A 26,644-nucleotide genomic window follows, 5' to 3' on the forward strand; every position below is an offset into this window, starting at 1 on the left:
TAGAAGGCACACAAAAAATGGAATTTAAAATAACATTTTAGAAAAGCAAAAAGAAACAAAAGTGATTGTATGACCTTGATTTTTCCTTTCCTTCCTCATTTTTATGAATATAAACACTATTGAGGGTAAACAAAACTAATAACTTTTTCTACTAGACCTAAATTAGCAGTAGGTTTTAAAATTCAGGCTTTCTGAAGTGCTTCAAGGCATCTCAGAATGAAAAACAACCAAAAAATTTACTAATCAAATAAATCACAGGGAACTAGCTGAATGATCTTACAGTACTACTAATATAAATTATGTGGTTCCAAGTTAATATATAAAGCAGGAAATAAAGTGCTTATTATTAAACTTATACTATTAGTTTTATATCTTATATGAAAGGATTCATATGATGGATAGGAATTTATCCAAGTTGTGAGATTAAATAATAACTCAGAAAGCAATTATAAGTTATCATTTCCTCTGTGGGTTACTTAAGCCTTCAGTTCAAAAGGGCTTGGTTTCTTCATGAAAGTCTGTATTTTTTCAGGCACACAACCAGTGATTCATAAGATGAATCACAGCCATCCCTCCTCTCTTCCTTCCCCTCATCTCCTCTGTCCTTTCCTGCCTCACCAGAGCACAGAAATTAATTGGCTGCATTTAGCAAGCCCTTCTGTTGCTTATCTTAGTCTTTGACTTTCAAAGATAATTTAAAAATTTCATATTTTTAAAGAAACTGACAGATAATGATTGAGAGGAAAAAAGTCTGTTTTATTGACCCAGTGTTTGTGTATCTTATGCATTTATGAAGATTTCATCTTAATCTGGAAGATGTAAATACTAGCAGTACTTGGCATAAATGTTTATATACATACCTATGTATGTGTCTGTGTGTATAAATAAAATATGTATGCACGTGTGAACATATATGTACATGTACTATTTATGTATTCATAATTATGTGTGTATATATATTATGTGTATGTCTGTTTAAATATGCATGCCTTTGTATGTATATATGAGTATATATAGATACATTTATCTATGAGTTTACTTCTGTGCTTCATATATGCATATAAATCATATCTATATATATACTATGCATAATTTTACATGATCATCATACATCATATCTGGTATTCTTCCAGCTATTAGAGATGACAACCTGAAGAAAAGAAAAATAATATATCCTCTTCTTAATACACTTAACATTCCAGAGAGCATAAACAGACAACAGAGATTATACTTTAGACAATTGTTCTGTATGTTGAGGAAGTTCCATGATAAGAAAACATAAGAAAATTAAAGAAAGATAGAATAAAGAGTTGCTATTTAAATTAGACACAGAATCACATCAATGCAGGTAAACCTCAATATCAATTGGATAATAGAGCAAGAACTTGAAGGAATTAATGAATCAAGTCTTCTGAACATGCAAGGAAAGATTGTTCTAAGGGAAAAAAAAGGCTAGTTCAAAGGAATTGAGTTCCTCTGTGTGTTTGGCACAATGTGTTTGTCAGATGGTTTGGAATCTCAATAAAAATTCTGTAAGTGTATATAATTAAAATTCAAATTCTTATAATACAATTTAAAATTCTTATAATAGAATTTAATCTGTAATATAATGAAACATACTTTTTTTCTTTCAAAGACTGGATGGATTAATAGCAAACCGTTGATTGTCCTGGATCTGTAAACCCAACTCTTAAGATTCCACCTCATTCCAGTTAGAATGGCCAGGATCAAGAAAACTAACAACAGATGCTAGAGGGGATGTGACTAAGAGGGATCATTACTACACTGTTGGTTGGGAGTGCAAACTTGTTCAACCACTATGGAAAGCAGTATGGCAGTTCCTCAAAAGACTAAACATAGAGCTCCCCTATGACCCAGCAATTCCACTACTTGGCATTTACCCAACCGTCCAGAAACAGGGCATACTAAATCCACTAGCACAATGATGTTCTTTGCAGCACTATTTACCATAGCAAAGATATGGAACCGACCTAGATGTCCCTCAGTTGGATCAAGAAGATGTGGTATTTATACACAATGGAATTCTATTCTGTCATCAGAAAGAATGACATTGCCCATTTGTAAGGAAATGGACTTAGAAAGAATCATATTAAGTGAAGTAGGCCAGACTCAAAGGAACATAGGCTCAATGGTTTCCCTCATTTGTCATAATCAGTATAAACTTTGGGCTCTCCTATCAGAGATTTACAATAGAACAAAATCTAGAGACATTAGGCCAAAGAGAAGGACACTAAATGTAAGGACCTCCAGGATAAGGAAACAAAAGCCATATAATGAGTGACTGTGGTCCTTAATATACTATGTTATCGCTCATGTTTTTTGCCATCCCTTGGTTATCTCATATTGTTACAATTTTTCACCTTGTTATCTGATATATTTTATATGTGCTTAATTGGTTATTTGAAATTGGATAAGGAAGGGGGAAATCAAGATAAGCGGGGGGAGGGTGGGAAGGACATGGGGACCATGTCATGAGAAAGGGTATCAGTGTTTGTGAAGTTATGCACCTTCTGTCTGGTGAATATAATGTATCCCTTCTATTAATCACAATAAAAATTATTTAAAAAAAGAGTCTCACCATCCTTCAGGGGAAGCTTTATAACATTACATAGGAATCTTACTGCTAGTGATGATGTGGAGCAGAACCTGGAATAGGATAAGTTACTTCCAAAAATATATAAATCTTAATCTCATGGTGTGTCCAATATTAGGGTCTACAAAAATTCCATTCTGGACCTTGAGCTCTTTAATGAGGTTTATCTTAAGTAACTCTAAAGTAATATTAAATATTTGTGGAGTACATCTTTTATATTCTGTACTGGGCTAGGTTTTTTTTTTTATGAATTACCCCTTGTAGTTTTCATAATAGCACTGAGGTCATTTTGACTTTCCACATATTAGAAATGAAGATAATAGAGTATAGAGAGATCACATAATTGTTCATAAAAGAGCTGGTGTTTTTAACTCAGTACTGGTGTTTGATTATTTATGAAAGGCTATACTTCAACCTTGAAAATTTAGTATACATCGTAGTATTTCACCATTAAGTTGAAGATCATGGCACAGATGGATTCATTTCTCTGGATTTTGTATATAGACATCATTATTTCTGTCATTAGGAAGATAACTTGAGTTTCTTGTATGAAGAACAGTGAAGAAACTGAAGTTCTGCTTTAAGGTATGTTCAAAGGTTAGCTTTCCTGGGGCACCTGAATGATGGCTCAAGATGTAAGATTTTTGGATCAGACACAAAGGACATTATTCCTCAAACGTATTACAGATGCCAGATTGTTAGCACTCCCAGTGGCTCCCTAAGCCTCAAATCCCCAGAAGTAATGCAAAGAAGTTCAGGGAATGCCTACCCACAGAGGAAAATTACTGAGTAAGAGAAGAAAAAGGTGGAAGCTCAGACTTTCACAAGGCACATTGACTCTGGCTGATCTTTGCCTAAGATAAAGATTATATTATACTGATCAGTAAAAATGTAACTTTATTTTTTTCCTAAAGATAGATCTCATCTTTGTCTTTCTACACTGTTATACAAATATCCTTGGAAAGTTAGAGTAAAGCAATCACGGATATAAAATAGTAACATCACTAAGGCATCAGTATTGGAAGAAATGATAAAAACAGAATTGTCGATTGGCATCCCACTCTCAAAAAAATCTGTGCAGAATATCTAAGAAACAAACTAATCACTCTTTCTCCTTGCACATCCCAAATATCAGGAATCTATTTCCTAGTATTGGTCCCAGTGCTCAGGGCTTGAGCACTGTCCTTGGACTTTCTCAAGGCTAGCACTCTACCACTTGAGCCTCAGCAACACTACCGGGTTTTTGCTATGTATGTGGGGTACTGAGGAATCGAACCCCGGTCTTAGTGCATGCTAGGCAAGCACTCTACCACTAGGCCAAACTCCTGGCCCCTGAGATAAACTTTTTAAAATTCCTGGTGTTGAGATCATGAAACTGATAGAAACTGAAAACCTACTGTGCAGGCCAGTAACCACACATGGAGACTCATTGTCTCTCTATATGTAGATCCATACAGGTGGTAGGTCACCTGGTGCTGAATCAGTGGAAGTAACTTCAGACTCAGAAAATAAGCAACCTGCTTAGAACTTTTGGAGAGCCAGGCACAAGCAATATTAGACTACAAAGAGAAGTACATATTTAGTTCTTCAGTGCACAGGTGATGTCAAATGTTCCTAGTATGTTAAATAACTTAACTACTTTAACTACTATGATAATAAGCATTATAGATACAACATTTTAAATAGTTTCCTTCTAAATAAATAACAAAAATTACCTTTTAGGTATAGGTGGCATTTAATGATAGAAGAGAAAGGAAATGCTTTAATAAGGACATTCATGGTATAGACAGGAAAATTTGGAAATATGCCATCATTCTACACTTCAAATTATTGTAGGTATATACCACTTATGCCCACTCTCATGGCATAACCACTTGAACCAGTGAATAGACATTTTCCAGTCAAGTGAAAGAATCTTCTACATGAAAAGTTTCATAGGATTAAGCTGGGAGAAATACAAAATAAATACCTCCTAAATGGCTTGAAAGAAGTGTGATTCACATAAAAATATGATATTTTGTAGCTATTGATATTCAATATTTCTGAGTATTGTTAAATAAAATTTAAAGGTGAATTAATTATTTGATTTAATAAGATTAATTTTTAATTTAGTTATGTCTATATTTTTGAAACATCTTTGTAATTATTGTCAAGTTAACTAGCTTCCAATTGTTGAATAAAACTAAACTTTGGTCCTAATCCTGGACTCACAATATTAAGAATGTGAAGCCATACTTTCAACAAGAATAAGGCCTATTAATTTATTTTTGTAATTTCAGAATAGTATCATAACTTATATTAAATCTATATATAATAAAAATATGTTATACTCATATATTAGATAAGGTAAATTAATTCTATATTAAGAATTTAATATATAAAATGATTCTGGTATAATTAATAAAAATAAGTTTAAGTAAAATTTTATTTAATTCATCTTTACCTCTTGAAATATGAATGAATCATAGTAAATACAATAAATATATTATTAACAACATTTTAGAGGAGTATTTTATTGCAGTGTACTCATATTATTTTGTAGCATATTTATAAAGCAATATATTTTCCTTTTCAATTTATTTTGTAGCTTGCATGCATGTCATATGAAAATATAGTACTAAATGTATATTATGGTGAGTAGCATATGAATAATGGATAGATGTGTAATCAAATGTATCTTGGGAGAAACATTGAAAACTTTCTGATGGACATCTGATTGTTTCTATATCTGGACATGCTTTTTTTAAAAACGGAAATCTCTTACCTACTTTGTTGTGCTATAGTTATTTTATGAATCCTTCATTGTTGCTAAGTTACACACAGCCAGGATTGGATCTTGCTCATCTTTACCTCTTCTGGGCCATCACCAAAGTGAATACACAGATGGTACTAAACAAGTATATGTTGACTGCAGTAGCTTAGGATTTGCAAGTATATATTAAGTTATATATTTAAAAAATACCTTTATTCTACTTACAAAGCACCCAATACTAGGTCAACAGGGATTAAAGGCTAATTACCTGGGCTCTTTGCCAAAAATTCTGTATATAGGCTTATCCACATCAACTCTCACATGGTAGTTATGTAATGGTTGTAACATTGCTAACAATCTCACCAGATTTATCTAGGAAGAACACGGGAATTGAAACAGGACCTACGCACATACTCAATCAAACAAGGTAGACGATTACCTTCAATGTTGAGTAATACTTGTTGACCTGGTAGCTTACTTTGTATAAATAGCCAAGGTTCTGCATTTGTTGGCAGTCATCAGGATGGGTCTTGGAGAAGCTGGTCTCAGCATGAATATCTTCAAAGTTTTCTTCATATTCACAGGTCTGTTTCATGTGATGTTCTGTTTGCTTTGTGCAAAACACAGGTCTAATTGTTAGAAATTGAGAAATTTAAATTTCTGCTGAAATTCTTCTAACTTATGAACTATCCCTCTCACTCTCATTTTATTCTAAGTCTGCTTGTATGCATATTGTGCTTATGTGTGGATATAGGTGAGAGTAAGTAAAGAAGAAAATTGTAACATAATCTTACATTTATTTAATAGGATCTTATTAAAAATACAGTGTTTTTCTTTAGACTTCTCTTCTTATAGAATTATTTGTTATGCAAACATCGTAAAAAACCATATAAAATATGCATTGATTTATGACTATTTTTATATTAGGCTGTTGTTTGAGAATATACACATATATATATTTATGTACACATATGTTTATACACACATCTATGCCTACATAGTTTGGGAGTGAGTTTTAGGATATTGTTTTGTCTACTTTTCACTGTAAAGATGCAGTGTAATCAAATTTATAATGAGTCATAATTAAGCCAAAAGCATAGATTCTCTTCTCTGTAATTAAACAGAAAACAACAATGAAAACAATGAAGTCAATTAAAACAGAAAAAGCATTGCACTGGTTTTCAACTAGCATGATACATACCAATAATAAACTTTACAAATATATAGTCAGCATACAAAATACTTTGATGAAACCTTCAGTAGACTGGAGGAAATTAATGAAACTTCCTTTTGATTGAAATAACCATTTTATAAGGTTAGTATTAATATGTTGAATAAAAGAATAGATCAAGATATACTAAGAGTAGAGTCTCCATGTGTCTTTTGAAGTTCATGATTCACAGCATAACAGAGAAAAATCTCTTGAAAGGTGAGTTAGAGTAAAAGCAAATATTGATTCAGTTTTAGAAGGAACATGTTTTCTTCTAATTTTAGGTTCAGCTCTGTGTGTAATTAATGGGGATAAACATACTAAAAGATTATTGTTGAGTTGTTCATCTTTATGTTTTTCCTTGTTATTACTTAGGAAGTCTTTCTATGTTATATCTTTAGTGTTTTTCTCCAGTGCGGCAGAAATTCAGATATTAATTAACCCAGTGAATTTGCCTGAGAATCTGCTTCCTGGAACTCAGTTAAGTCGAGCTTATGATAAAGACGTGGCTGGAAAGCCAGATGCCTACCGCTTTCTGAATAAAACAAAGGATTTTGTCATCGACGCAAGTAAAGGAATTGTTATTATTTATATAGCATTATTTTACTTCTACTACTTTCTTTTTTTGGCAATCCTGGGGCTTGAATTCAGAGCCTGAGCATTGTCCTTGGGCTTTCTCAAGGCTGATATCTATCACTTGAGCCACACCACCACTTCTGGATTTTTCTATATATGTAGACCCGAGGAATCAATCTCAGGTCTTCATGCATGCAAGGCAAGTACTCTACCATTAGGCCAGACTCCCAGACTTTACTTTTACTACTTTCAACCATTATTTTCAATAGTTACAACTTCTAAAAAGAGCTGTACCTGGTCCCACATTCATGAAAATAATTTGTTCATTCCTTAGCCTGAGAGTTACCATGTTCCTTTCTTTCACAGAAAAAAATACCCTTTGGATAATAGGAAAGAATCCGGGAATGTGTATGTACATATATATATATATATATATATATATATATATATTACCAATTTCAAGAAAAACAAAGTAACAAAATGTTCTAGAAGGGTATTAAAATATTTTCTAGGAGCATTAACAAATGAGTCAGTAAGCAGAACACCTAGCCAAGGAGAAAACATGGAAGGTACTCTGATCTGATGGAAAAATAGGCAGCATATCCTTGGGAAAAAAAATAAGCAGGCAAGGAAAAAAGTGTTTCTAACAATGAGAAATTAATCAATGGCAAGTACAAATACCAAGGATGATTCTAAGGTCCTATGTCATTGCATTAGAGTAAACTCATTTTCTAACTCCACATATGCATGCAAACACTTGCTATGTGTTGATTATAAGCTGAAATGCAATTTATAGCATAGTGGTTTTATTTATATTTCACAATATGTATGCATATTTTCAAAATAGGTATGCATATATTCATATATAATGCTCAAAACATGTCCAGAAAGTACTTGATCGGATTTTCATAAAGTTAAAGAAAACAATATGGAAAAATACAACTAGACAATTAAATGTCTCACTTGCAGTGCAATGTCACTGTCCTGGAATGCTTTGCTCCCTGGATGAGCTCAGCTCCACAGTCTTAGAACCAGCCCACTCTTTTCTATAAAGGTCAAAGGTCAAGCTTAATCCCTGTGAAGTCACCAGCTCCCGTTTTAGGCATTAGAACTCCTCTAAATCTCACATTTGGAAGAAAATCATAGCACTGTTTTCCTTTTTTTTTTTTTTTTTTTTTTGCCACCCCTGGGCTTGAGCTCGGGGACTGAGCACTGTCCTTGGACTTTCTCAAGGCTAGAGCTCTACCACTTAAGCCTTGGTGCCACTATCGGCTTTTTTCTATGTATGTGGTGCCGAGGAATCGAACCCGGGTCTTTGTGCATGCTAGGCAAGCACTCTACCACTAGGCCAAACTTCTGGCCCAACACTGTTTTCCTTTTGACTTCGAGTCACGATATTTGACCCTTCCTTGAGTAGCAAGATTTCCAATTCTTGCTGGTCAGACCGCTACAAGACCCACACCCTCAGGCTTCCCCATTGCTGGCAATTTCGATCCATGTAGCTTTGTTTGTTTGTTTGATTTGTCCTCTTCTAGAACTGATAGCACAAACTACAGCTTGAATCCCAGAATTGTCTTCCATTGTCTTATACACCATTTGTTTGCAAATATGAAATCCGAGACTGAACCCAAGTATTTGTAAAATGTATAATCCTCTTAAACTTATGTTTCTAATATCTCCATTTATTCTTGGTAGTAGGTTAGGATGAGCTTCAGTATTCTTATCACCACACTACTCAAAGTTATCTCTTGCCTAAATTACTATCACTTTTTTCATATATTTTTATTATAATTAATAGAAGGGTTACATGATATTTGCCAGATAGGAGGTGCATTAATTCACATACATTGATACCCTTTCACATGTCTTGATCCCCATTTCCCTTCCCCCCACCCCCTGGGCACTGTCCTTGAGCTTTCTCAAGGCTAGAGCTCTACCACTTGAGACACAGCACCATTTCTGGCTTTTTTCTATGTATGTGGTATTGAGGAATCAAACCCAGGTCTTCATGAATGCTAGGCAAGCACTCCACAGTAGGCCAAATTCCTGGCCCTACTTTCACATGGTTTATGCACTCTTTGTGTTTGTGTTTGTGTGTCAGTACTGACACACAGGGCTGAGTTCTGCCCTCAGCTTTTGTGCTTAAAGTATAGGCTCTACAAGTAAAGCCACAGTTCCATTTCCATTTCTGTCTTTTGGAGGTTAATTGAAGAAAAGAATCTCAACAGACTACCCAGCCCTGCCCGAGCTGGCTTCCAACCACCATGCTCAGATCTCAACTTTCTGAGCATCTAGACTTACAGGCATGAGCCACCAGAGCATCATTTCTTTGTTCATTCTTTTATCATTAAGTGATACCCTCTTTTAATCAGTATCCCGTATGTAGTAGATACATTAAAAAAAATCTTTCTCATTTTATTTTAGGTCAGATCTCTACCCTTTGGCTTTAACCAAAATATGTCATCCCATATGACCATTGCTGCATGCCTGAAGGTGACATAATTCAGTCTCCCACACATCTCATATCTCAGGATCAGGAATTGTGGGGTCAACTTGCTTCTCAGACTACAGTGCTGATCCCCAACTATCACTCAGATGTTCTGAAAATTCCTTGCTCATTTGGGGCTCAGGATATTTGGCTTCCAACCACAGTATACTAATGACTTCCAGGCCTTTCCTCAAGAATTGGTGACTAAAGTGTGTCACTCATAGTGTTTCTCAGTGTTTCCAACCTTGCCACTATCTCATTTGTTCCTTTGATGTCTGTCAAACATTTCACTTGCTCAGCCATTTACCTGACACAGTATAAATCCCTCTATCCAAATCTCAATCTTGGTGGTTTAAAATCTAATTCCAGTCATACCATGGCTCTATCCAGGGCTTCATCTTCATATAGGACAAACATATTTATGTTCATAGATTTTCAGAACAGCTATTTTTTTCCACTTTCATTCAGGTGCCCTAATATAGTTGTTTATTTTTTTCTCAGTTTTTGGTCTGTCGTGGGGCTTGATCTGTGGGCCTGGGGTGCTTCTGAACTCTTCCGTTCAAGGCTAGCGGTCTACTACTCAAGCCACAGTGCCACTTCCTGTTTTCTGGCAGTTAATTGGAGATAAGAGTCTCCCTGATATTTTGTGCCATGGCTGGCTTTGAACTGTGATCCTCAGATCTCAACCTCCTGAGTAGCTAGGATTACAGATGTGAGCCACCGGTGCACATTAAAAATAGGGGAATCTAATGTCTTTGAAAGTACAAAAGTATTTTCAAATATATAATATATAGAAACACATTGGTAATCATTATAATTTTTGTACTATCTCTTTACTAGGTTCTGGTGTAATCACATCTACTAAAGTTTTTAATTATGAGATGGATCCATTAAGGTTTCTACTTATAGTTGATACTGGGGGAATCAGTAGGCGTGTGTTGACTATTAATATAATTGATGTTCCTGAACCTCCAGACTGTACCACTGATCCCCAGTTTTCATCAGGTACAGGTAGGTAATTTTCAAATAATAAGTTTCAAATAATATTGAAACTTTTTCTGAGGAATGATAGAAGACAATCAGCAATCAAATATATAAAGTAATGGGGGAGGTGAGGCTTAAGTGATGAAACACCTTCCTTAGCACTGGAAAGCTATGTATTTAAATCCTACTACTATCAAACCAACATATAAAGAAGTGTAACATTTCAATTGTGATATGGTCAAATAAATGAGAGACATTGTCAGTACAAAGGCAAATTGTATGTGCTTCTGTGTGTGGGCTTACCAAATCAGAGACGTAATGAAAGCTTTCTCCTAATATAACTAAAAAGTTATCTTAGATGTAAACACTGCTTGAGTAAATGTGAAGGTGCTTTCTGAACAAATTGCAAGCACCGATGCCTTGAGGCAGAGAAGCACAGCCACCCATACCTGAAAGCTCTAGGACTGTAATAGAGAAAACACTGTTCACACTGGCCATGTGGTACAAAGCATGCTAATAAAGCATGTTTTACAAGTGTCTGTCCTTGTCCAAAGGATAGAGGAAATCCTTTCAGGAATTCTGAGTGGATAGATGCTTAAAATAGATTCACCTGAGTGGATATAAAGACTCGAAAAAGAAAATATTGTAAAGCTGGATAGCATTTTAAAAATTCAAATAGTAATTATTTCTAATTTTGCAGGGTTCAAGGCAAAACTGAGGGTATTTGTATAGTACCTAAAATAGAACAAAGAACAATATATATATTTTAACAATATATATTTTTATTGACAAACTTTTGATTATACAGTAGCAGTAACTGACACTATTGTTCTACACAGAAGTGTATGTTTTCAAGGGGGGTTGGAGGGTTATACCATCTCCTTCTATTGTATAAAGTGTTAAAAAAAACCTCTTGATATCACTTTGACTAACAGATGAAATACACAGAATTTTAATTTGGTTGCTGTCTCATTTTTCTTTATCTTTGTAAACAAAACCTGTCATTGTGAAATATTTTGTCTGCTTTTCTATTTTTCTCATCTTTTTTTCATTTGTGAAGATGCTATGATGAATTTTAGTGGATATTTTTTTCACACATGTAATGTATTATTTTATTATACCTATGGTACCATTGTGTAACAAGTATAATCCTTTGATACATTACTCCACAAGAAAATAATTATATTCCATCATGCCTTGAAAGTGTAACACACTTTTGTGTTCTCATGATGAGTATGTTTGATAGTTGAAACAATATATGGTACTGAGACTATTATTATGCATGTACTACTGGAATTTATGGCTAAAAGCAAGGAGAGCATGCTGTATCGTACTCCCATCACTAATAGACTTGGCTCTTGTCACAAAAACACAGCAATGGCATTCTATAGCAACTGGATACCTATGTGTTCTGCTGTTTTATTTACAGTGAAGCTCCAATTTTCTACTAATTATATTTGTCAGAGAATATTATTTTTCTTTTGATTATTAACCTATTTCAAATCATTTTTATTCAAAAGCAAGATGTATTTATAGCCCACAGAGCATAAGAAAATAATAGGTAGTCTCAGTTTTACAAATGTGTAGGAATTTTATTTCTGTAATTTAAGGAAGGAAACGCATACATTGGAAATGAAAGGTAATAGTTCTAAGAGAAAAGGGGTGCTCTTAATGAGCTTAAATAATGTGCGAATCTGATAATGAACTAAATTTCTGAACATTAATGCATTTGTTCATTTTTGGCAGTGCTGGCAATCAAATCCAGGACCATATATTCTCTAGGCAAACTGTCTGCCATTGAGCTACATCCCCAGACTAATATATCATGTTTGAAAAGCTTTTCTTGTATCAAAGGAAGGATGTAAGCTAGCCATTTTGTACACAGTTTGTGCCTAGAGCTATAAATGTTTGCTAATCGAAACCATGAGTTTGGATGAAATTATTGAGCCACCTTAGAAAATTAGAGATAAAGAGTATATAGTACCAAATTTTTAGGAACTCCTGTACTTACTGACGTGAGAAAGAAACATGACCTGCCAAGAAGACTAAGAAAAAAGCAAGAAAGCAGACAGAAAAAGGAATTATACCATGAATGGCAATGAAAATATTTCAGGAGATTGCCAGGTTTGTTATAGGACTTGAATTCCATCACCAATTAACATGTGGATGAAAATATGAACTATATTTAACTAATGAGACAGAGGAAAAGATAACTGGTGGCTCTGAGAAATGTTTTATACGTGTGATTCTTATGGAAGCCAGCATACATTGATTAATAAGACTGAGGAAAGAATATATTTCTTTAGAAATTTGCATATGAAATTATAATGTAATGATAGGAATATATGGGATTTCAACATTCATGTCTGGTTTTTGTCTTCATTTTTTTTTGTGCCAGTCCTGGGCTTGAGCTCAGGGCCTGAGCACTGTTCTTGGACTTTCTCAAAGCTAGCGCTCTACCTTTTGAGCCTTAGCACCACTTCCAGCTTTTTTCTATGTATGTGGTACCAAGGAATAGAACGTGGGTCGTCGTGCATGCTAGGCAAGCACTCTATGACTAGGCCAAACTTCTGGCCACTGGTTTATGTCTTCTTAAAGAAACTGTTTGGGTAATTTTAGAAGCAAATGGAGAGGAGGTTGAAGACACATAAAAGATAAAATAAGGGAGAGATGGTTCAAATCACAGATGGAATTAATGAGTGATCTACCAATTTAATTCATCTAGCTACTAAATATTTATATGTCTACATTTATGATATTTTTATGATTAACAAATTAAAAATATCTTGAATATGTGAATTTTATCCTTTTACTTGTAGCAATGCTTTCGAGAAAAGGGCTAACATTAAGGATCTCAACTCATTTGTATGTATGATTTAAATTTTTCTTAGTATCCTGATAACTTGATTTGTTATTCCTTCAATTAGACTATCATAAATGTGATCCATGAGTTTCATTTGGAAAATAAAAGTATACTATTTTAAATTTTGGTTCATACCAAACAAATATATTAACAAGATTCTATTAAGTATCATTTAAGTGGACTGCAAAAATAAAGCAGGATTTTTAAAATAATTTTTATTATGATTAATAGAAGGGTTACATTATATTCACCAATTAGCAGGTGCATAACTTCACAAACATTGATAACCTTTTACATGACATGGTCCCCTTTTCCCTCCCACCGTCCACCCACTTACCTGATTTCCCCCCTTTCCTATCCAATTTCAAATAACCAATTAAGCATATATAAAATATATCAGATAACAAGGTGAAAAATTATAACAATATGAGATAACCAAGGGATGGCAAAAAACATGAGCGATAACATAGTACATTCAGGACCACAGTCACTCATTATATGACCTTTGTTTCCTTATCCTGGAGGTCCTTACATTTAGTGTCCTTCTATTTGGCCTAATGTCTCTAGATTTTGTTCTATTGTAAATCTCTGCTAGGAGAGCCCAAGGTTTCTACTGATTATGACAAATGAGGGAGACTATTGGGCCTATGTTCCTTTGAGTCTGGCTTACTTCACTTAATATGATTTTTTCTAAGTCTTTCCATTTCCTTACAAATGGGGCAATGGTGTCCTTCTTTCTGACAGCAGCATAGAATTCCATTGTGTGTAAATACCACATCTTGTTGACCCACTCAACTGAGGGACATCTAGGTTGGTTCCATATCTTTGCTATGGTAAATAGTGCTGCAAAGAACATCATTGTGCTAGTGGATTTAGTATGTCCTTGTTCCTGGACAGTTGGGTAAATGCCAAATAGTGGAATTGCTGGGTCATAGGGGAGCTCTGTGTTTAGTCTTTTGAGGAACTGCCATACTGATTTCCATAGTGGCTGGAGTTTGTACTCCCACCAACAGTGTAGTAGTGATCCCTCTTTGTCACATCCTCTCCAGCATCTGTTGTTAATAGTTTTCTTGATCCTGGCCATTCTAACTGGAGTGAGGTGGAATCTTAGAGTTGTTTTGATTTGCATTTCTTTTATGACCAGAGATGTCGAGCATTTCTTCATGTGTCTATAGGCCATTTTTGTTTCTTCTTCAGAGAAGACTCTCTTTAAGTCTTTGGCCCGTCTTTTAATGGGATGGTTGTTTCTTTGGAGATTAGTTTTGGAGTGATTCAATTTTTTGAGCTGTTGATATATTTTAGATATGAGGCCTCTGTCTGTTGTATGGTTGGTGAAGATCTTCTCCGCCTCTGTAGGCTTCCTAATTAATTTACTAGCTATGTCCTTTGCCATACAGAAGCTCTGCAGTTTAATGCAGTCCCACTTCTCTAGCCTTTCTCTGATTTGTTGTGTTTCTTGGTTCTTATTGAGAATGTTTCAAGCTGTGCCAAGGAGGCCTATTGTGTCTCCTATTCCTTTTTGTAAAGTTTTCTGTGTGTCAGATAAAGCAGGATTTTTATATATACCTCTACTATAGGATGCCCTAATATCACTTTCATTTCCTTCAGAATTATAGGAGTGCTGATTTCATTTATGTATAACATTTACTCCATTATGTCTAAAACATTCTTTTATTGTTTTACTAATACAAATAGTATTTGATAGCTATATGAAAGTTATTTTTTTTTTGCCAGTCCTGGGCTTGAGCTCAGGGCCTGAGCACTGTCCTTGGACTTTTTCAAGGCTAGAGCTCTACCACTTGAGCCTCAGCACCACTTCTGGCTTTTTTTTTTCTATGTATGTGGTACCGAGGAATCGAACCCGGGTCTTCATGAATGCTAGGCAAGCACTTTAACCACTAGGCCAAACTCCCGGCCCCTGAAAGTTATTTTTCAAAATACAAAAAGATACATATATGCCTGCAATGATAGTAGCTGCAGACATAATTAAGTAAGCATTTTCTCATGTTTTTTTTTCTCTTTTCTTTCAAGGAATGTTATACCAATTCTCTTGGGTTCTTAGATAATTTCTAGACCTCAAACCCTGTGGTACTGAGATTTCTTAAATCTCATAAACACACTGTTTTCTATTCTCCTTTTGGATCTGTCCAGTATATGGGTATGTACAGGGGCAATCAAATAGCGAGGCATCTATGGAAAACTGCAGATTATTAAGAAGCTGCTAGGTAACTTTTAGAAAGCTGGAGTAAGTATTTTGTGTGATATAAGAACTTAATAGCTCTTCAGGAAATTTGCCAGTGTTGATATTTACCAGGCAAAATTTCCAGAACTCTACAATTTTTACAATAAAACCTACAGGTGTGTGACATTCTTTTTCCTGCCAAGAAAAAAAGGAAGAATCAAGGATCCAACCTTTGAGGAAAAATCAATAAGAATGACATTAAGTATCCATTTGCCTGGCAGCATGGGGGGTTATTAACTGTCATTTTGGGGAAAAGTTTCTGTTTGTAGAGAGAATTTAAGACAGAGTAGGAAGTCACAAAATGTACAATCGCTCTGAAGGAGAGTTATGGTGTGCTTGAAGGCCAATTTTACATGAAAGGAATGAGGTAATGGGATGGAGACAGAATTAAGAGAGATATTGAAAGTGAAGTTAGAGTCAGTTCCCTGGGAGATCCCTCATAAAGAATAACTCAGTGACAGAGCTCTCCACTCTTACTACAAAACAATGGCAGTATCCTCAAATACAAGCAGATTTGCACATAGCATGGGAGAGGTCAGGTGTCAGTAGCAGAACTGTTTCTATTTAGTCTGTGCAGTAACATGAGAACTCCTTTATTGGAAGCAAGAGAGAAGGATAAGGAAAGAAATCAAGAACAAGGTCAGAAATAACTATTTTAGAAAGGCAAAGAGTAATAGAATCAAGACATACGTGCAAACACAATATAGTTCAGCCTCCAGTAATTCACTTGGCAGTCAATACTTAATACTGGTGAAGTTACATATAATGTAAAATACCCAACTGGACAACCATTTTAAGTTCAGGATTCAAATTAATTTTTGTTGGTATATCTTTTCGATATGGAAGTCTGTATATCTTCTAGCACTTTTATGTGCCTTTTAGTGTACTTTTAAAATAATGTAATTTTTTCTGGTAGGGACACACCATGATGTAGACAATCTTTCTAGTAATGATTATCTAGCATATTGAACCTGGTATTAGCTTTGTTTTCTTTCTCTTAAAGTTTTCAGAGTCATTCCTTGCTTAGTAGAGACCTCACAATGGCATGGAAACTCGAGACATTATTTGTTAGTATTTCTAAAACTTGTTTCTTATTTTTAAAAATTCACTTAAAACTGTTATGACTTTTGGTCATGCTCTGCCCTCAAGTAACACCAAAGCTGTGGTTTTTGTGTATTGCTATTACTTCTTTTTTTCTGTATTGTTTCTGAGAAAATATTGGGAAGATTGCAGGCAATTCAGGTACCTCAAATTGCCTAGTCACTCCCTTTAAATTTATCTATGTTAGAAAAAACTAAAATTTATTGGAGAACTTTCCACAATGTATTTCTAGTATAACAAATATATTTGGCACACTGATGTAAATAGAAGAGAGAAAATTCTTAAGTGTCTTGTTCAATTTGAGTTAAACCTTGAGTTAATGTCCTATAAAATGTATCAGAATATAAAAAAAAAACATAAACTAAGTCTTTTCATTCATGTTATAATTTGTGACCTAGACGATCAGGAGTAGGAATTAGTCATCTTTTGTGGCACCACCTCGCTCTCTCACATTGGGCAGCCTATCAACTTATTCATCATGATGTTCTAGACAGCTTCTATAGACCACACTGTAATGTAAGGAAAATATGCTCTGTAGGAGAGGAAGGATGACATGAGGAAGAGAATCATGTGAAAAGGAGGGGAAACATCAATTCTTTACAAGACTACCCAAGCCCCACTGCCTAATTTGAAATTAATTCCGTTCTGTTGTAATTTATAGCAATACCAAACAAATAACATCCTTAATTTTGATAACAATGAATTGATTTTTGTTTCATAGTGACACTGGAACTTGCTGAGGACTATCCATTATTTCAGTCTATTTATAGAGTGACTGCCACTGATGAAGACTTTGCCAATGGCGACAGGCTGACGGTAGGTGGCAGCCACCATTGTATCATATGTATATAGGCATAGAGCAATGTGCTTGAGGCATTTTTCAAGACTACTATCACTTGACAATTAAATTAAATGCAGGGAAGCTGAAAAACCCTTCATGCTATATTTGTGTTAATGTTGAAATAATACCTTAAAAAATATCTTGTTGAGATGTACTAAACAATTATGTCATGACTTCTCATGAAAGTGGAGTTCTAGGAAGTAGATCGTGCTGGGAAGAACTGTAGTTTGGCCTTTTGGATATTTAACAGAAATGTTTCACTTTTTTAGCTATTTCAACAATACATGTGTATGTAATTATAAATATATGTATTTCTTGATGCTTCAATATCGTAATCACTAAGCATCTAACTCAAACAGACCAATTTTCTCATAACCAATTCATGGTTGTAAAGTCTCTTAGAGATTTGGCAAAGTAAAAAGAAGCCATAAAGTTCTATCTGGAGAATTTAGTATTGCCTTGGACCACAAAAAGTCAGCGTGCTTACTCGGCAGCTGTTTCTTTTGTACACATATTGAAATAGTTTACTATTTCTAATTTAGGAACTCATAGTATTAACTAATGGAGCACCAAGTGGTAGTAGTGGCTGTCAGTCCATTTGGGGTAAGTTATGGTTTCACCATAGGTTCAGGTTGTGATATTGAGAAAATCACTTAACCTCTTGGGCCCTTAATTTTCACAATTAGAGAAGATTTATTTTCCTTTGTTTTGCTTTTCAATGATATATGTACTGTTATCAGTCAAAGTACTCAAAGTTCCTTTGGAGTGTTTCCAAAATATTTTGTTGTAATCTAGTAAATATGAAATGAATATGAAACATGAGATCTTTTCAATTAGATGATGTCTTTCAAATAGGTTTAAAAAAAGAAACCTATGGTTTCTTCTGAAAATAGTTCTAACCAGTTTTGACATTTGCAGGAATATGAGAAGGACCAGAGGAAATACTTTCAAATTTTGGTGTTTTGGGAAATAGCTATATTTCTAGAGATAGGATGCATATCAGATTAAAAAGAAATTCACAGTGGTAATTCAACTTTTCGCTAGTAAATTGTTACCTCATTTCAAACTAACTTCTTAAGATATTTTGAAGAACAGATTTTTCTATTTGCATTGCTTCCCAGACAACTAACTTAAAAATTGCTTCCCAGACAACTAAATTAAAAATAAATGAAAAAAAACAGATAATCACAAATTGTGTACTCAACTCTATTACTACTTGAAATTGATTTATTGTAACTCTTATTTTGTATTGTAAACCAATGAGCATATTCTTTAAGACTTGTATTAATTTACAGGATCAGAATTAAGTATTCATTAAAACTCCCTAAATGTAATGGTCATAGTTCAAAGCTAGCTCAGGTAGAAAAGCCAATATGACTCTTACCTCCAGCTGATCATCAAAAAGCTAAAAAATGAAGCTATGACTCATGTGGTAGAGTGCTAAATTTGAGCAAAAAAGCTCAGGAATGGTTTCCAGCCTCTGAGTTTAAGCTCCAGGAAAGGCACAAACACACACACACACACACACACACACACACACACGCGGCACACGCACACAGGCGCACAGGCCTGAGCACACATAAACAAGTTTTAAAAAATAAAGCAAATGCTGAGATAAGCACTGGTGTCAATCATCCTAGCTATGTGGAAGACTAAGATTGGAAGGAATGGTACTTTGAGGACAACCTGGGCAGAAAAATTTAAGAGACTTCTCATGGAGTGATGCGGTGAATCATACTGTGATGTTAGCAAGATGAGAAGCCTAACGAGGACAAAAGGCAGCTCAGGCCATGTCCTGGTAGTGAGATTCTAATTTAAAAAGAGCCATTAAGGTATGGCTCAAGGGCAAAAGCACCACCCTAACAAGGACAAAGCCTCAAGTTCAAATTCTAGTACTGAAAACAAACACAAAAACAGCAAAAGTTTGGTTATGACAAATAAATTAAATAAATAAAGTTTGGTTAAACAAATTATTTGTAGTCCTCTGAATAAGACTCTGATGATCATTCTAACACAGTCTAGAATATATAGAAAATCTAAAGTTAACTGCTGTGTAAATTAAATAAGAGGTATTCTGTATGTTTGCTCTATCATTTTATGATCTTCTATACCTTTGTGCTTACCTTTGTTATTATTATTTTTTCCAAGCCTGGGGCTTGAACTCAGAGCTGGGGAACAGTCTTTGGGCTTTCTCAAGGCTAGTGCTATACCAACTGAGCCACAGCTCCACCTCTGGCTTTTTCTATATATATGGTAGCAAGGAATGGAAGACAGGGCTTTGTGCATGCTAGACCATGCTCCCTGCCCTATTGCTTATCTTTGTGTGAATCATATATGCCTTGTTTTCCTAGTATACCATTGTATGTATTTGTGTGAATTATATATGTCTCGTTTTCCTAGTACACCATTGAGTCACAGTTATCTGGACCAAGGAAAGGAGCAAACTCTTTTGGAATAGATCCAGTAAGTGGTGTTGTTAGTGTGAGTGGTGAAGACTCTTTGGACTTCGATGCTGGATATCATGTAATTAAGATGTTTCCCTTATTTTATCTATTATGTTTATTTTATCACTGTTATTGTAAAAGAAGAATTGTATCTTATCTTTTTTGGTCTACTTAAAGATGTTGATGGTAATGGTGGGGTTTGAACTCAGGCATTGCAACTCGTAATTCTGTATGAAAATTACTTGTAGGACTAACATTTTGAAATTTTGTAAAGTGAAAGTGCATTTGAGGAGCAGCACATTAGAGAGAATGCATCTAAATTGCTATTGGGTGAGATACTTTAACTACACAAAAGCGATACATAAAGTTTGCAGAAAACCATTGTTATTATTGCATAAGCATTTCCATTTTCAAGAATAAGTTCTCACATAACGCCATAAGTTTACTCAGAAAGCTGGGAAATGGGGACAAGGTAAAACATGATAGCAAAATTAGACAATATATTGCTGGTTATATATTTAGGAGGAAGAAGAATTTCTAGTTGCCGATGAGTTTAACTGTCTAGTCTGAAGGAATATAAGTGTTGGGATAAAGATAATGGATTCTATTTCACTTTCAACTTTGGTATGTGGAATATTGGAGAATACTACAGAGGCAAATAATACATTGTTTTCAGATAATTTGAAGTTAGGAGTACCCTCTGAGATTGAAATTCAGTTACGCAATATGAGGCCTATAACTGACTGTTCTCTTTCTCTTCCTTCACTGGTTTTACTCAGTTTCATCATCCTCCTAACATACATTATTGTTAGCTATTGATATAACATGGATTCTTGTACTTTGCAGGGTTATTACTCCTTGCCATAAAAAGATTTACAGTGAATCTTTTACTACTTCAAAGGTGTTTTGCTTTTGTTGTCAAAGGGACAATTGTCTTGTGTGATATATGATTTTTGAGGGGTGACAGGCATTCACAATTCTTCAGAAATCACATTCTGTCCTCAATTTCATAGCATAACTTGTAGTCATGTTTTTAAGTACTTGGGGTTAGCATTGAACAGTTTGCTTTTTCAACAGTTTTAGTGTGCTATATTTGGGTTTATTAGTCAATTTACAGTTTGATCTTAGTTTTGTACAATTGCTTCTATGTTTAGGCACACAGCCAAGCTACACAGACCTCTCAGTGAAGTTTAATGGCATGTAAAAGGATGCCATTTTGAAACTTACTGCTATCCTAGCTAATCAAGAATGCATTATATTTCTTCTTTTTTTTTTTGCCAGTCCTGGGCTTGGGCTCAGGGCCTGAGCACTGTCCCTGGATTTTTCTCAAGGCTAGGGCTCTACCACTTGAGCCACAGCACCACTTCTGGCTTTTTGCTATGTATGTGGTACCGAGGAATCGAACCCAGGTCTTCGTGCATGCTAGGCAAGCATTCTACCACTAGGCCAAACTCCCGGCTGCATTATATTTCTTTTAGCTACCTATAAGAAAAATAAAAAGCTATATCTAACTGGAGAAATAAACAATGTAACTGGAGATACAATGCAAAAACATATATATATTAGCAATTACCAAATGGTATATTAAAAAGTTTCTGAAAATTCTTTTCCAGGCTTTCCAGCTTGCACTAAGAGCAACAGACAGCAAAGGTCTGTTCTGTCAAGGGACATTAATTATCAAGATTAAAGACATAAATGATGAGAAACCTCAATTTGAGTAAGCATATTTACTTGAAAATGTACCCATAGGAGAATGGTTAAATTTAATGTTTTTCATGTATATTTTAAGCAATGATAATCAGGATTAAGCAACTATACAGAAAAATAATATGATGTTCTGTTAAAAATATATGATGATCTATATTTAATGCATGTGCTGATCAAAAGCAAAATATGTATCAGAAATACTGAAAGGAAAATTTAAAAGTCATCAACACATTATGTGGTAAAAAGATTTTGATGTGTCTTTTTCCTTTTGTTTTACTTTTCTGAGGATTTTTCAAAGCTATTACATTCTTTTCAATAACCACATTAATTTTAAACAAGTTTGACATTAAACAGAGTTTAAATTTTAATTATTTTATTTTTATATTCCAGATGCATAAATTACAGTTTCAAAAATATGTGCAGGCTCTGAGTACAAACCAGATACTTTCCAACACTTCAAAATGTGGTAGTCAAATATACTGGTATAATCTAAACTAAAGTTAATCAAATGTACCTTAGATTGTTGAAGACAATATAATAATATTCAAGCTACTTTCCTTATATTACTAAGGTTGAGTTTTACAGATGTCTTTTACTGAATTCTTCAATTCTTTTTGTTTTATTATATACAAAATTGCAAATTTGAAACTCATTATTGGTCCAACTATGTTTGACATAAAAGTATCATCAATTTATAGAATACAATAATAAATATTTGCACAAATAAATGCACATATCTCCATATATTATCCCCAATATTTACCACCTAGAAGATAAAATAAAACGTAATGGACTAGAGAATAAAATGACATAAGTAGCCCAAATTGTAAATATTATGATTTACATTAAATTATGATGTAAAGGTAGAACCACACTGAGAAGGAACCACTTTAGATAGTGATTGTCATGAAAGCTGCCCGCATGATCAGCATCACAAACTTATTTCTCTTCTTTTTGAGCTGAGCATTCCTCTGAAGACTTCCTGAAATCCTCTCCCAGACTCAGAAGGAGTCTTCCCCATCTATAAAAACCTTTATCAGTGATGGCATCTATTGTGCAGCATTATAGCTACTTTTAGCTAATGTCCCATTAGCAGGCAGTGATGTCTGGCATATTAGTAGCCAAGGGTTACTCATATGCACATTAGCTCTGATGACATGTGGTAGGCTATCCATAGTTTCATAAAAGTTATATAGAATGGTACATATATGCATATATATGGAGAGATTTTATATATGTAGCAAGCAATCAGCTCATACAAACTGTCTTGATAGCCTGTTCTAGTAAATTATCATCTTGGGTAGTATTTCACCAAACTTAAGTTGAGTGGCCAGCATTTCCATAAATTAGATATCTTGAATAACCGAAGCACACTATTTCATTTTTCACCTCTTTTATAGTATAGTGGTTTTGATGTCTGGTATTGTATCAAAGACTGGCTGGTTGAAAATTAACATTTGCAAAAGTCTAAGTACCTTGAATAGTTTGACAAGAAGTGGCATCATGGTAAATCAGAGAAAATTCATTTCAGGTTATCATAATGTGACAATTATGTATGTAATTTTGTGACAATTATGTATGTAAGAATTGGAAAGTTTGCCTCTTTAACAGTTATTTATCAGTATGTTCTCTTTAGGCCATTTCCTTTGGATTCCATTAATGTGACTGAAAAGAAACGTGTTGGAGGAATTATAGCGAAAGTAAAAGCAACAGATCGAGATGAAGATAGCAGCATCACTTATTCTTTTAAAACACAGCAAGAAATGTTTGCTTTGGACCCTGGTGAGTTTGAGTTAGCCTACTTTGTATAAATATTCACTATCTAATCTCTGACTTCCTTTAGAAGTTTGGCTGGTAAAATATAATTTTCAAAATTAACTATGGGGAAAGAAACATACTAAAAACATGTGGCAGTTATATTTGCTATTTTCTTGTTAAAATGACAAGAGTAATGGATGACAAAAGCACAACTTGCTTTTATATTACCCATCATCTTTTAGAGAAAATTAGCAAATATGCTTCTGCAAAACTCTTGTAAACTGAGAGACACATGAATCCTAACTAGCTTCTCAATTGCACTTGAAGAAATTGAAATATTTCCTGGATAATTTAATTTTGAGTATTTGATAATGGATAGATTTCTATCTCTGTGGACCAGATTGATATTCAGGGATATTTTTATTGCAAGATATTTCAGTACCTTGTTTCATCTGTTAAAGGGTTGGATAGGAAAGCTGAAGCATAACAAATACATAGTAGGAGCTGGTTATGTTCTGTATGAAAGACTGGCATCATTGTTGCTTGCATGTGAAGTCTACAAGGAAAGAACTCACAAGTTGAAGATTGACACCGAGTGGAAAGATTAGGACAGATTAAAACACAGAAACATTCTAGATTCCACCAGAAGGGCATGAGATCATGTGGCCTTTGGGATGTTGATGTCTTAAAGAAATTGGAGATTTCTTCACAGAGCTGAGTACGTAGAAGTCAGAAAGTGAAAAGATCTAGATGTAGGTAAGGGAATCACAGGCGCAGCAACTACTTTAGTCCAGTAGTTCATTCAATGGAGCACCGGAAATATATGCAACAAACCAAATGGCTATGGTTACTTTTCCTCCTCCTAAGTTGACCAAGAATCACCTCTGTGGCCCAGCAAAACCATAGCCCCATAAAAGCAATGCTTCTTAGAAAAAAACTATTTTGACCATGAAAATTGACATACTACAAAGCCATCAAACTGAGCTTTGAGAGTAGTTTGCTGATTGCTAATGGTAGTAGACAGTTTATGCATCAATATACAAAAGTAAATTCTAGAAGAAACTAGCCAACAACATTTTCAGTGAGAATAAATTATTGAGGGATTGATGAGGAGATTCTGGATACGGTCAAAGTAGAGAAAAATTTCTTGGAAGGTAAGTGTGCTTGCACAAAAGATGACGGAGGCCCTTTTTTCTTTCCAAATTGTTAGTTTGGCTCCAAGCTCTTTCTGATATGTTACAAGATTAAGATGGAAAGGAGGACAACAAACTATTAGGATGTGTTTCACATCACAAACATTGATTATTAACTTTATAAAATAAAATGCAATGCTACCTTATGTCTGGTAAACAAATACATGATAATTAGAGAGATGGAGGAGGAACATTTTGAACTAAAAATTAATATAAAACTATTTTTAAATGTAAAGCATAAACTGGGAAGAAGCCTTCTAGCAAATAATTTTACTTAAGGTACAGAATTGTTGAGCATCACTGGAAAAATATATCACCAAATGAAAGAAAACATCAATATTAATGTATTTGAGTTTGGTAAATTTTCTTTATTTCCTTCAACAGTCACAGGCATAATCACGCTCCTTCAGTCTTTGAGTCTTGACAGTCCTAATAACTCCAAAGTCTACTCTTTGGAAATTGAAGCCAAAGATGATGGAAATAATACCAGTACATATATGTTCACAGTTTCTGTGGAAAATGTGAATGACCCAATTTTCTGTGATACAAGTTTTTCAACAGGAGCAGGTACATTTCTATATCAATTTTATTGAGAAATCCATCAGAAATTATGCGCCATTCAAGTTAGTTTAAGAGAAAACTGAAGGCCTTAAATGCTCCTAAATACCAAAGCCCTTAAATGCTCCTAAAAAGGAGCTATAATACTCAGTATATTTCAAGTTAACATTGTAATAGTTTCTTTGGTTGGTAGGTAGATAGAAATAATGACAAAAATCTTATAAATTCATCTATAATACATACATAACATGTCACTCAAGTTAACAAATACATGAAAATGATTATCTCTATTAACCAACATACAGAATAATTGTGAAAATGTATCATTTTTATGGTATGAACAATTAACATTTTAAGGCATTTTATATAACCACATGGAATACAATTTTAGTATATATCTTAATTTTTTTAATTTTAATTTTACTTTATTGTTGGTTGAAGTACAGTGGGGTTACAATTGCACTCACTAGGTAGTGGGTAGATTAATTCTTGAACATTGTTACCCTTCCCATGTTTTTCTTCCACTTTTCCTCCCCCCAAGCCTCCCACTCATCCTGTTTTCTCTTACATTCCCATTTTCAAATACACAAATACACAAATATAAACAATATACCAGGTACTAAAGTCAAATACAGTAACAACATGAGATAAACCTTAAGGGGAAAAGAAGAAAGAAATAGCTTCACATACATTAAGACCAACAATCACAAAGATAAATCCTTATAACTTCACCCCTATGCATTGTTTTATAAATTCATAATATAAATTCAAAGTATAAAATATATAGTGGAAAGTTATTGCAAATTTTTAATAACATAATGCTAGAAATAAAATTTCTAGCAATAGTAAAGATTAAATAGTTGATATAATTGACAAACGGCTATTAATCAACAAAAATTATTATTTCATAATTTTAATCTTTCTTATTTAAAATTTCTGCTTCTTGAATTAAGGCCATAATTAATCTTTGTGTATATTGTTCTCAGGTACTTGTTTTTAATATGTTTTCAATTGCATATCAATGGTATTGGACTTAATATATAGTGGTTCATTTCAGTATGGTTAAGAATATTGGTGTAAATTATGATTTTATAAATTGAATGTCATTTCTTCTCTCCATTCATAGCATAAAACACTTGAGGTTTATTAATTGGGATTTTACAGATTTATATGTAAAATAATTAAATATGTTGTCTTTGTATCATATAAATTACAACCTCATGTACTGCCCTTTAGCCTAATCTTTAGATGTGTTTTTATTTTCCATGATGACTGTTTAAAAGTACAGTCCTTTGAAGACTTGGATGTACTAC

General features: G+C 34.1%; 1 protein-coding gene across 1 annotated transcript in view; it reads left to right on the forward strand.

The window, feature by feature from the left end:
* LOC150063214 (cadherin-related family member 3-like) overlaps window positions 1–26,644 on the forward strand; it is a 173,540-nt gene that overhangs the window by 38,719 nt on the left and 108,177 nt on the right. The window contains exons 3-9 of the mRNA XM_090332223.1: window positions 6,952–7,145; window positions 10,481–10,651; window positions 17,552–17,646; window positions 20,072–20,194; window positions 21,729–21,832; window positions 23,459–23,604; window positions 25,158–25,340. Of these exons, the coding sequence (XP_090188349.1) occupies window positions 6,952–7,145; window positions 10,481–10,651; window positions 17,552–17,646; window positions 20,072–20,194; window positions 21,729–21,832; window positions 23,459–23,604; window positions 25,158–25,340 (1,016 nt within the window). The remainder of the gene's footprint in view (window positions 1–6,951; window positions 7,146–10,480; window positions 10,652–17,551; window positions 17,647–20,071; window positions 20,195–21,728; window positions 21,833–23,458; window positions 23,605–25,157; window positions 25,341–26,644) is intronic.

The sequence above is a fragment of the Megascapheus bottae genome, chromosome 5 (genome assembly GCF_031878675.1).
Source record: "Megascapheus bottae isolate mThoBot1 chromosome 5, mThoBot2.hap1, whole genome shotgun sequence".
In the NCBI taxonomy this organism is placed as follows: Eukaryota; Metazoa; Chordata; class Mammalia; order Rodentia; family Geomyidae; genus Megascapheus; species Megascapheus bottae.